Here is a 12,827-nt window from a genome sequence, read left to right as displayed (position 1 = left end):
CCTTGGTTGAGTCGTTGAGGCAAATCCAACAAGATTGGGTGATTGACAGATGGGAGGACATATCTCTAAAGGATTATATAGAGTTGTGAATGAATTATCTGCCATCTCAGAACAACAAACTCTTCAACAATGGTTGAAAGTGGGAGATTAATAAGTGGCTACAATGCAGACATCAAAAAATATGGACAAGCAAAAGACTCTAATTGCCCCTTCAGATGGCAGACAAAAAAAGTCTCAAGACAATCACAAGGTTGATGATGCAAAAATTATTGATGTCAAGGAACGAGACGAAATTGCAAAACTTAAACAAGATGACAACCAAGGCAATGCTGAAGTGGACCCTCATAATATTATCGGTGATGTGGAAGGAGAGCAAGGTTACAAATCTGTTGGAGCGTATGGATAACAATCTTGAGTTCCATCAAGGGAATCACGAACCTAAAAGTGTAGGCTTTACCAACACTCATGTGCAGAAACAATTGCTACCATTGATTGATTCTAGAGTCTATCCTCTGACCGTAATAACTACAATCTTTTCGTGTGAGGGACTTCGTGACAAGAGAAACAAGGTCTCTGTATGCTATGAGTTTGCAGAAGAGGTTGATGGTCCTGATATCATTGAAGTGCTTTACATTTGGAATCCTTGGGATCCTGGTGACTCCAAACTCGGGGATGATTATATTAGAGTGGCACAACAAAAGTTTGATGACAATGAATAGCAGCAAAAGATAGATGCCAATGCATTCATTCCATCAGCATGGTTGGTTTGGGACCCTGGAGCTGATGGCCTTTCATTCAATTATGGATTGCTTGAGGGTATGTAATCTTTGGGCGGCAAGGATTTGTGATGTCTACGATTTTAATGTAATAATTAATCAATCCCCGGAATTATATTAAATAATAAAGGACATTTAATTAATTAATAAATAAGGGACCTAAATTAATTAATAAATAATATTGTTAGCCTATACTTGTAATTCTCTAGATCCTTCTTCGAGGCCTTTATAAGGCAATGGCTAGGCATAGCAATTCATCATGGATTAGATTTGATTTCTCTTTGTCTTTCTGGAAGCTGGAGATTGAAAGAGTTTGTATGCAGTTTTGGAGGTGGAATATCCTCCCTACTCTGCTTATTGCAGTTTCGATGGTCTAACGCCATCCGATTCTTCCATTGGAGGTATCACTCGGATATCTCACTGTGTGCGCTAGATCTTCTATTTGTCGTCATTTGGCGACTATTTGTATTTGCTCGAATCTGTCTAATGTGTATGTAATCAAAGCATTGCTATTTGAATCTGAAATTAAATATATACTTGTGTCACTACATCTGGGCGGTAACATTCAGAGCTTTCATGTGAATCTCTATTGCCTCAAATTTGGTGTTTATGCGATCCAATTCTATGTATGTGAAATTGAATTATCCTATTACTAACAAAGACTCTACTGTGCAGAGCCTTGTCTACATTTTGAACAAACACTTGAACCATACGACCTAATTACCGTATGGCCTATTGACACATTTGTAAACCATCGTACGGCCCTCCTACATCACCATACAACACCCAACTACACCTACCGTAAGGCCTGATTGCAAAATGTTACTTATCACCGTACAAACTAGTGTTGATATACCTCCACCATACAACTACCAGGGAGTCTCCACCGTACATTGTTCTTCCCTTCTCTTGGCACACAAACTATATTTTTCATATGACCTACATCGTTATCGTCCAGACATCTCCCCAATTGCCACTGTATCGCATACTTCCAAGTGTACCGTATGGACACCATTTCCCTACCCGTGTGGCATTGAATCATATTGTACAGCATTGAACTTTGACCTTTAGGCTGCGTTACTGGAGGTAAGTGGAGTTGTTCTAATTCGCGGAGGAGGAACATTACAGCAGTATTAGAGCTAATGATCTTGCTAGCTTGTCGGGTATTTTGATCAAACCATAGCGTCGAGTGATGGTTTGAGTGAAATGTTGACAAAGTTAAAGAGAAGTCAACAAAAGCTCCATAAGGGACAAAGGAATCACTTAACCTCTTGGCAAATGCAAGGCGGTTGACGACAACTTTTACTCCCAAGGCCAAGCATCAAAAATTGCAAACACCCACCTTGGCTCAGTCGCTAAAGCAAATCATGAAAGATTGGGTGATTGGCATATGGGAGGACATACCTTTGAAGGATTATATAGAGTTGAGAATGAATTATCTGTCATCTCAACACAATATAATCTTCAACAATAGTCCAAAGCGGGAGATTGATAAGTGACTACAGGATGAAGTCAAGGACAAGCAAAAGACTCTAATTGCCCCTTCAGATGGAAAACAACAATGTCAAGACAATTAGAAGATTGAAGAAATCATGCATGATTCATATAAGGTTGATGAGGGAGAAACAATTGAGGTCATGGAACAAGATGAAATAGAAGATCTAAAACAGGATGAAAACTAAGCCAATGTCAAAGTGGATCCTCATTCTATTGTCAGTGTGTGTAAGGAGAGAAAGGCTACAAATCTTGTAGAGCATATGGATAACAATCTGGAGTTCCATCAAGGGAAACATGAACCTAAATGTAGGCATTACCAACACTAATGTGCATGACCAATTGCTACCATTGATTGATTCTGGAGTCTATCCTTCGACGATAATAACTGCAATCTTTTCATGTAAGGGACTTCCTGGCAAGAGAAATAGAGCCTGCCTATGTTGTGAGGTTCAAGAAGAGATTGATGATCCTGATGTCACTGATGTATTTTATGATTGGAATCTTTGGGATCTTGGTGACTATGAACTCGACAATGTTTATATCAAAGTGGCGCAGCAGAAGTTTGATGAAAATGTGTTGCAGCAGAAGATTAATGCCAATTCACTTATTCTGCGTGTACGGTTGGTTTGGGACCTTGGAGCTAATGGCATTTCATTCAATTACAGATTGCTTGAGGGCAAGCAATCTTTGGGTGGTGAGGATTCTGTGGTGTCCCCAATTTTAATGTAATAATTAATTAATTGATCCCCGAAATTAAATTAAATAATAAAGGACCTTTAATTAATTAATTAATATGGGGCCTAAATTAATAAAATAATAAAATAAACAATATTGTCGACCTATACTTGTAATTCTCTAGATCCTTCTTTCAGGCCTTTATAAGGCGATGGTTGGGCATTGTAATTCATCATGGATTAGATTTGATTTCTCTGTCTTTCTAGAAGCTGGAGACTGAAGGAGTTTATGCACAGTTCCGGAGGTGGAAGATCCTCCCTACTCTGCCTATTGCAGTTCAACACCACCCTATTCTACTATTGGAGGTATCGCTTGGATATCTCACTATGTGCACCAGATCTGCTATTCGTCATCATTTGGTGACTGTATCTACTTTGATCTGTCCCATGCGTATGTAAACAAAGCATTGCTATTTGAATCTAAAATTAAATATATACTTGTGGCACTACATTTGAGCAGTAATATTCAAAGCTTTCTTGTTATTCTCTATTGCCTCAAATTTGGTGTTTGTGTGAAATATTTCTGTGTATGTAAAATCGAATTATCCTATTATTGGCGAAGATTCTAGTGTACAAAGCCTTGTCTACATTTCAACCAATCACTTGAGCCGTATGGCCTAATTACTATACGACCTATTGGCACATTCATAAACCAGTGTACGACCCTCCCACATCACCGTACAGCACCCAACTACACATACTGTATGGCTTGATTGCATATTGCTACTTATCACCGTACAAACTAGTGGTGATATACCTCCATTGTGCGGCTACCAAGGAGTCTCCACCGCATGTTGTTCTTCCCTTCCCTTGGCACACAAACTATATTTTTCGTGCAACCTACATTGTTATTGTATGGACATCTCCCCAATTGCCATTGTATGGCTTACTTCCAAGTGCATCGTATGGACACCATTTCCCTATCCATGCGGCATTGAATCAGACTGTACAGCATTGAAGTTTGACCTTCAAGCTGCGTTACTAGAGGTAAGTGAGTTGTTCTTCAGAATTGTGGAGGAGGAACATTACAGTTTAACACACCTACTCTTGTAATTAAGTTTTATTTTTATTTTGTCAATCATTTTTTGTTTTCTCTTTGTCATAACAAGGTTTTAGGGTGTGGAGAAGTTGAACAATCAACATCAAATCAGCAAAATATATCCAAGCTTTTGTTTTTATTTATTTCTATGGTTTTTTCCTTTTGCCAATTGCTTTTCCAAGTATTTTCGGAGACAAGTCCAAGTTTTTCAACTATAATTGGGACAACAAGAGGAAACGTGTTTGTACCTGTAAGGTTAAATTGTAGTGAATAACTGAGAATGTTAACATTACTGATGAAGGTGGTAATAGAAATGTTATGAATTGAGTAATTTCTTGAAGGACCTCTACGCCGGCTGACCTAAATGGGTTTTTCAACATGGAAAGTTTGCCCAAGGACACTTTGTGTAAGGCAATGTTTTAAAATTCCAAGGCATTACACAAATTTGATGTTTTCTAAGCTTTTCCTTTATGAGGGTAGTGACGAAATAATAGAGCATACATAAAAAGTTCCAGATCTCTTGAAGGAGATAAATAGTGGGAAAAAAATTGCTTCAAGGACACTATGAGACTGAGTATATAGGCCACTTACCTAGAAACTGGTGGTCACTAGGGCTAGTTACCTGTAAGTGTGTCTATATGAAGTCTCTATCCAGTAATTGAATCTTGAGTTATTAAATATGGTATCATGTTTTGCATTAAAGGAAGTAATAATCTAGAGTTTTATTCTGGTGACATGGTGGGTGCCAGAATATAACCCTCCAAATATGCTAACTTGCTAAGTGATCTTTATGAAGTGAAAGTTATTTAAACGTTAAGTGACATGTAGTAAATCTCACATCAAGAAAGTCATAGATGGTTATAATTAACTTTGTCTAGTTAGGAGGCCAAGGTTATACATTAATAATTGCTGCTATGGACTATCATTCTCTTTCTGTTATGTACTTTTCTGTACACTGGTGGTCAAAAGGTGAACGTATATCTGATAATGGTGAGTTTCATTCCATGGAAAAAAGGATCAACTCAAAAGGGAGCTTACTAATTACTTCAGTTTTAACTTTAGTCTTCTAGGACACAAGAAGCTGCCGTTCATACTCAGAAATTTTAACACACTAGAAAAGCAAACATGTGGACCCAAAAAGAACATATGTTATTAAGTATTCACTAGTTTCACGCTAATATGAAAATAAACACTTGGCTTACTTTAACAGTTATGGAAACAGAGACTGAAAATGAAACCTGAAAGACCGCCCCACCATAGATTTCAGCTTGAATGGTTAAAGATCTTATTAGTGACATAATAGCTATTTCATCTTCTCCTCGATCCAATATATCACCAAGTTGAACCAGGACCTGCAATCAGCAATTGAAAGAAATGGAATTTACACAATAGAAATGAATAGAAAAAGAAAACATTTGATACAGGTCAATATCAAACAGCATGCAAAACATGTATTTTATATAAAATTTGATTGTTTCAAGTGGAAAAAGAGCATTTTCATAACAACAAGAGAGTAAAATAATCATGTCCCACATTATGATAAAATAAATAAATCACTTGTTCTCCAAGAATGACTTGAAGTGATCGTATAAGCTTCCGGTTCTTATATATTATACATAATTGCTCAAGAATAACAAATCTAATCTATGTATCCTTCTTTCCTTTTATGTTGTGAGATCTATTTTGCTACAAGGGTCTGGGAGCCTTCAAAATCCTTGCTTACCTTAATCAAAGTACCCTCCAAACACTTTGTAAGAAAATGATAGATCCATTTCAGAAGAATGAATCCCCACAATGAAATTGTAAGGTTGAGAAAATGAAAACTCCATATATATCCAAGAGATGTTGAAATTCCATCAATGGAAAGAATGATATTATGTTTTATGTATGATGAACAAGATCATTCCTCTTAATGCATGCAGAAATTATCCTGGTTAGATAAGCCATGATTAAGTCTCAAATGGTAATCGACAAGGTTGCATGGAGACAGTGGTACTTGGGTAATGTCAAGACTGGTACGGGAACGGTTATTATTCCAAAATAGGAGATCGGTACTTTGTCTAAGTCATTTTTTTAATATCATTTAATATTTGACAGAAACTCTGAAAATATAATGACATTGAGTTTTCAAAACAAGAAGAGTGATAACTTTTACTGTCAAACATTAACTTTAAAGATTAGGTAGATAAATTGATATGCCATAAAATCATTGTATGAAAGTTTCAAACTGATTAGTGATTATATATTGAAATAAGCTTAATAAACAGCAAGCTGATACACAAACCAAAAACGGAAACAAAAATAAAAATCAGAAATCCAAATCAAGGTCCTTAGCTATGATGTTCTCCATTGAGTACCCCATTAAGTACCTGGTACAGGATATGTGTCCCAAGGCTATGGGTACGAACACCCATCCCATACAACTATGGTAATCAATATAAAAATAGTTTCTCATGTTGCACAGACTTCACCCTACAACAAAAAAACTTGTTTCCAACAGATTAATATTCATATTACTATCATTTAACGATATTTCTTTGGTTCCAACAAATTTACTTGATTGGACTACATAACTCTGAATCATCTTCCCTTAATTGGAATTTTCATGTCTCACTAGCTTGCCTTGTTGATCATGTTATTTTGACTTACCATCATTATCTCCTTATATTCCTCTTCTTCTGCCTCCCTTAAAACACTTCAGAGTCCAATCCACAGAATGATCCATTTTGATGAATGGTATGACAGCTATTATGCCACCTGCAATTCCTTGTTCATGAGTAACTATTATTCCCTCCCTATCATCATGATCAAACATGATTTTTTATTTTAATTATTTTGGAAAGAATTCATTGACTACTTAAAATAGAAGTTTCATCATTCTACTTTGTTTGGCATCCTTGGTTCTTGTCCCAATGAATCATTGCCATGACAAGATAAAATGATTAAAATATTTGATATTTAAACAAAGGAGGCAAAGACTCCTTAAAAAAGAGATTACAAAGTATCTTTCCATAATGGAAACCATTGACAACTAAGAAAGCAAACTAGACAAAATCGAATAAAGGAAGTTTCTAAATACTATCCTAAAGATAAAACTGAACATTATATTAAATATTAAATATTATTTTAATACCATCCTTGATGATCAATCTACATACACAGTTTGTATTGAAATTTGACAAATTTGTCTGGACTCAAGGTCTTGGTAATAATGTCTTCAATCTCATTCTCAGATGGAACATAATGCAGCATCACTGATCCATCTTTTACAAGTCAGTATATGAAACGACAATGAAGCTCCACATGTTTTCTACAATTGTGGAAGACTAGATTTTCGGCAAGCTTTAGTTACCCTTGGTTGTCAAAAAACAAAGGTGAAGGCCCTGCTCAAGACATTTGCATGTCAGAAAACATCCTTCCAAGCCCGAGTGCCTCACATACTGCTTTGATGGTTCCATAATGCTCTATGTCTATAGAGGAGAAAGCTATTGTGTGTTGCTTCCCTGTAATGTTCCAAACCCGTAAATTACTGATCTTAGTTAATTGAACCAACAATTACCCGAGAATTAGTGCTGCTGGCTCTCAAATAGAATAAAATTTCCCCACAACATAACAGTAACAGCAATGAAGTGATGATGATATTCAGTAGTTAAGTTCAGAACTTATAATAAATTCCACAAAAAACGTCTAACCGTCTATTAAACTATCCATTTGCTTCTCATTTCCTAAGAACTTACGCTCTTGGTATAAGGGCATATCACACATTCAACCAATGTTTTGCATAATAATATTGATGTTTAATACAACAATGGACATACAAAATGGATATCAGCACCTGTAACTCCCATGAGAACTGGTGGCTTACACAGTACCGGCTTGGCAGGTTAGGGGATGAAAAAGCCTTTTTTGCTATTGATGTCCAGATCTTGAAATGCCGTATCAGATTTGCCCACTTATCAAGAGCGATGTCCTACTGGTCTGTGGTTGCGTGCACCATACTACCCGTGCCTATGACTGGAACCAAGACACCCGCAATCTGCTTCTACCATACCCGTCTCATGCCTGAGTCCCCTTTTTGGATAGCTGACTGCCCTCCCTTGCACTAACTCTTCCTGCCATGAAGAACTGAAACCGCCACACTACCAACTCCAAAGTTCTGTTCTACACTGTCACATCTAATACACCCTGCCAACTGCAAGGTTACGTAAAGTAACTTGTCACATAGAGTGAACTCCTCACCTGGCAGATGGATGCCGCGGCTTCTTGGTGACACCAACAAACTCTCCCCAGAGCATCTGCCTGCTTCAACCAACGTGCACTTGATGCAGATTCAATATGAACAATACATTACCAATCAACTTCATAAGAATGATGCACCCAATGAGTAGTTGGGGCTACGTCCAACTCCTCACACTTGCCTTAAGGGGTTTCGTCCTTAAGAGCAGTCAGTCACATTTAAGCAACCTTGATGTTTAAAATAATATTGTACTTCATGGTACCAATCCCAATGCAAATACTTGCTTTTATAACCTCGATTGAGGGGAGATGCGAACAAGTAGGCAATGTGGGAGAAAAGCCTATTTTGTCTTTTAGTCACTTTAGTCATTTTTGTCATAAAGTGACTTTAAATAATAAAGCACTTTATAAATCAACTTAATAAAATAAAGTGACTTAACTGTAGGAGTTCCCACTTAAACATCTCCTCCAATGAAACCAAATAGACTCTTGTGACTAGCTGGCATCCTCAAAATAAATGTCATTAGCCTATCCAAATGGAAAGATAGACTAACAAGGTACCATTAGGTCTAGCGTGGAGAAGGGGACATTACATTCCTATTGGTCCATGTGACTGCACCTCTACCAAGACTGAAAACATACTCAGAAGTAGACTTCCTATCATCAACAGGACCTACCCAATCTAAATCTATTAACCCAACCAACCTAGGATTTTTGCATTTGCTATACCAAATGTCAAAGTCAGGTCTCCCTTTCATATGTTACAGTACCCACTTCACTACAATCCAATGTTCTACCTTTGGTATTGTCATGCTACAAGAAATGTGACTCTCAGAATAACTCAAATCAGGTCTAGTGGTTGTAAGGTAGATAAGGCTGCCTACTAGTTTTCTGAAGCTAACTCATTGATAACCTTTGAGCCTAATTTGGCTAAAAGTTTCAGCTCTTTCTCCATAGATAGAGATGAGATTTTGCAATCTAGCATTCTAAACTTGTCTAGCAAACTCATAGCATATTTAGCCTAAGAAATAAAATACCACCACCTATCTACCAAACCTCAATACCCAAGCAATAATGAAGAAGGCCTAGGATTGTCATTGTTGTCCTGCATTTTGTCACCACAAAATATAGGTAACAGTACGAAACTTTTTCAAATTAGTTTCGCATTTCTTTGAGTTTATTTCATTATTTAATTGGTTAGTATTGATTAACCAATCGATACCAATTGATACAATGAATCCTTTTACTGAAGGCCTTCGTTAAGTCTTTTTCGTTTTGCTTTTTGTCGAGTCTTTGTTTGATTTTTGAAGCCTTCAAAGTTCTTTATTTTTGCTTTTGAGTTTGCGTTTGTTTGTTTTTTATCCTTTGGTTTTGCTCATGTCATGCCTTTTGTTTTCCCCTTCGATTTGGTCTAACCTAGAGGTTAATCGGAGTTGTCAGTCAAGAGATATGGTCATTTTAGTGCCTCAAAAGTGGACATTTTATGTGCAACAGCACGAATTAAAAATTAGATGTTATATTTTCATTTTGACATTCACTTTTTGAAAATATAACATTTTACTCACTTTTTGTTATGTTTTAAAGTTACTTTTCATTTAAATTTATAAGTTAAAGTGACTATAGTGCACTTTATGTTATAATTTTAAGTTGAGTTACTTTTTAATTTTTCACTTAAAATGACTATAGAACTATATAGTTACTTTTTAAATTTTTTATTTTTAAATCAAATACTTATATAAATGTCACTTTAATATAATGTTTATATATTATATTGATTAATATGATGCATAAATATTATTTTTGACTCATATTGTTGACATTTTTTATAAAAATAAGTGAAATGCATAACTTAAAAGCCCAGAAGTGGACATTTTATGTGCATATGCATGTAAAAAACTATGAAAAGTGGAAACTTTTCATGCTATTGCACCTAAAAATTCACTTTGAGGATACTTTTGATGACATTACATCAAAAGCTTGTAAAAGTGGACCTTTTTGATGCAATGACATGAAAAGTTGAGTTTTCATAGTTGTGTATGAAAAATGTGAGATATGTTTATAAAATATGTAAGTGACTCCAAAAAGTGAGATTTTGGAGACTTGCACATTTTAAAATATGTAATGGGCCTCAAAAAGTGAGATTATGTCTCAAGACATATTTTAAAACATGTAATGGACTCTAAAAGGTCCTCTTTTGCCTTCCAACATGTTTTAAAATATGTAATGAATATAAAAATGTCCTATTATGTGAAGAAAACATGTTCTTGTTCCAAAAACCTCTTATTTTGATCATAACTTTTGATTTTCTCCATAGATTTGAATGAAATCAATTGCATTCATCATGTTTTGAAGAGGTGATCATTTTGCTCTCATCAAAAATCAAGTTATTGCACCCAAAAACGTGTTTGAAACTCCCAAGCTAGGGCACGTTGTTTGTATAAACTCCATAAATCTTCAAAGTTTGATCACATTTTTGTATGGAATCAAATCGTTTTGGCCCTATTTGCTGATTACATCACATAGTGATCACCATTTTTGTGTTTAAACATCAAATCATTTTGTTTGGAAGATCACGTGTTTTTTTGCTTGGAGAAACACGTTTTTTGCTTAAAATGCCCGAAAAATTGGGGTTTTAATCCACTTTTATGTGTTTTGAAGTCACTTTTTTGCATTTTGATCCATGTATATCCATTTGGGGAAGTCGTTTTTGCATTCACAAGTCAAAAATACTTTAAAATATGCATTTTTTAGTCACATTTTTGCAAAAACGGCCCAGATTTTTGAATAAAAAAGTCATATTTTTGTTCAAAAACTCAAAAAATTGCATTTTCAGCCCATACATTTGATCAAAAGGGATTGTTTTTGAGTTTTAAATGCATGATATTGTTTTTGGAGACCATTTATTTGGCACTTTCATGTCAAATCCGACCATTGAATGTCCATTACATGCAAGTGTGGAAAAAGTCAAAAGGTTGTTTGAAAATCCGGATTTAAGGGAGAATTTGTCTTAAGCCTACAAAACTTGCTATTTTGGCTCTTTCTCCTTCATTTTTGGCATTTAATCTTCATACAAGTGGACTCTTTCTTTCTTGCTATTTAATTTGTGCTAATCTTGCTATTTCCATGCATATTTTAGCTTGAAATTGCCCATTTGTCCATATATATGCCATGAAAAGTGCATTTTGCCTTTAAAAAGGATGAAAACTCTCATTTTCACACTTTTGAAATTTCCTCAAACTCCAAATTCGAATTTGCATATTGAAGTGGTTTCCTTGTTTACATGTTTGAGTATTTTGCCAAAAGCATGTGTTTGTTTTTATGTTTTGCTTGTTTGCATTTCAGTTTTTTCTCCATTTGGAAGAAATTGCAAGTTCTTTCCCAAGAACTTGAGCACGTTTCACTTCACTCCACTTTCCATTTTCATGTCACAACACTTCATCTCTCACTCAATGAAATGTGATTACATGTTTTTCATCCCATTCGCCATCCACACATGCATGTAATCCCATTTTCCATTTCCATTTTCATCCATCTCATTTTTCGCTTCCATTTGCACGACACGATTATACGAAATGCCTTACATGTAATTGCATCTAAAAGGTCCAATTTTGACTAAAAGTCACTTTTTGTAAAGTTAAAAAGATGTCATTTTCTCCTCTCCATATGCATTCACACCTCCATGAGCAAATACATGTTTCCGTATCTTTCCATGCTTTCCATCTTAGCCTTCATCCACATATGTATGTAAAGCGTATCTTTCACTCACATTTGCATCTCATTTCACCCTCCACCTTCCGTTACATGTTGCATTTACATGTAATCCATTTTTCGTGCAGTGACATCTTGAAAGCCCAAGTCACTTTTTGAAAATCGGCAATCTCCATTTACACGCATTCCCATGCGCCAAGCACTTTACTTCGAAAAAAAAAAAGGAGTTAAAGGTGTTGATAGAAAGTTGTTCTGAGTGTACATCCGAACATTGTCAAGAAGGTTTCCAAAGTGTCAAAGACTCCAATTTGTGCTGATCTACAAAGGAGAATTCACGACAACTTGAGCGAGAAAAGATGGATCACATCAAGTTTCCACATGATAATGGACAATTCATCAAAGACAGCTAGAGGTTATCAAAAGACGCAACACTATGATTATCAACGTGAATGCAGCAATACAAGGTACAGGAACTCCCAATCCTGTTATCATCTAGGATTGCATCGTCAAGTACAAGTCCTTTCAGAATTGTTCTTTTCTCTTCTGTCTTCTTTCTTCTTCTTTCATGTTTGTAGTTGGAGAAGATGTATTAAATGAAAAAGTGTAATTACATGTAATACGAGTTACATGTGTATGTAAAAGATGTAATGTGAGTTGCACGTGCAGTTGCATGTAATCCTTTAGTTTCTGTAGTTAGGCTTGGTCAAAATTGGTTGAGTTGCTCCCACTTTTTCCTCCCCCTTTTTTCTCAACTTCTTTGCCTATATAAAGGAGTGCCCCCTCATTGTAAAAATTATCTTTTGTTGTATGCAAGAAAGCTCTGCCACATTTGTGCAA

General features: G+C 35.8%; 1 protein-coding gene across 20 annotated transcripts in view; it reads right to left on the bottom strand.

The window, feature by feature from the left end:
- The window catches only part of SLP1 (Calcineurin-like metallo-phosphoesterase superfamily protein), a 257,256-nt gene that overhangs the window by 211,016 nt on the left and 33,413 nt on the right, over positions 1-12,827 (bottom strand). For 13 of the 20 annotated variants that reach the window (XM_089792694.1, XM_089792693.1, XM_089792695.1 and 10 more), the window contains exon 3: positions 5,249-5,398. In XM_089792694.1, coding sequence (XP_089648820.1) covers positions 5,249-5,398 — 150 coding nt within the window. The remainder of the gene's footprint in view (positions 1-5,248; positions 5,399-12,827) is intronic. The other 7 variants (XM_089792703.1, XM_089792699.1, XM_089792704.1 and 4 more) reach the window with 1 other exon arrangement.

Source organism: Cupressus sempervirens, chromosome 7 (genome assembly GCF_028749045.1).
Source record: "Cupressus sempervirens isolate cs-2001-9-10 chromosome 7, ASM2874904v1, whole genome shotgun sequence".
Taxonomy (NCBI): domain Eukaryota; kingdom Viridiplantae; phylum Streptophyta; class Pinopsida; order Cupressales; family Cupressaceae; genus Cupressus; species Cupressus sempervirens.
This window is presented reverse-complemented; position numbering and strand designations above follow the sequence as displayed.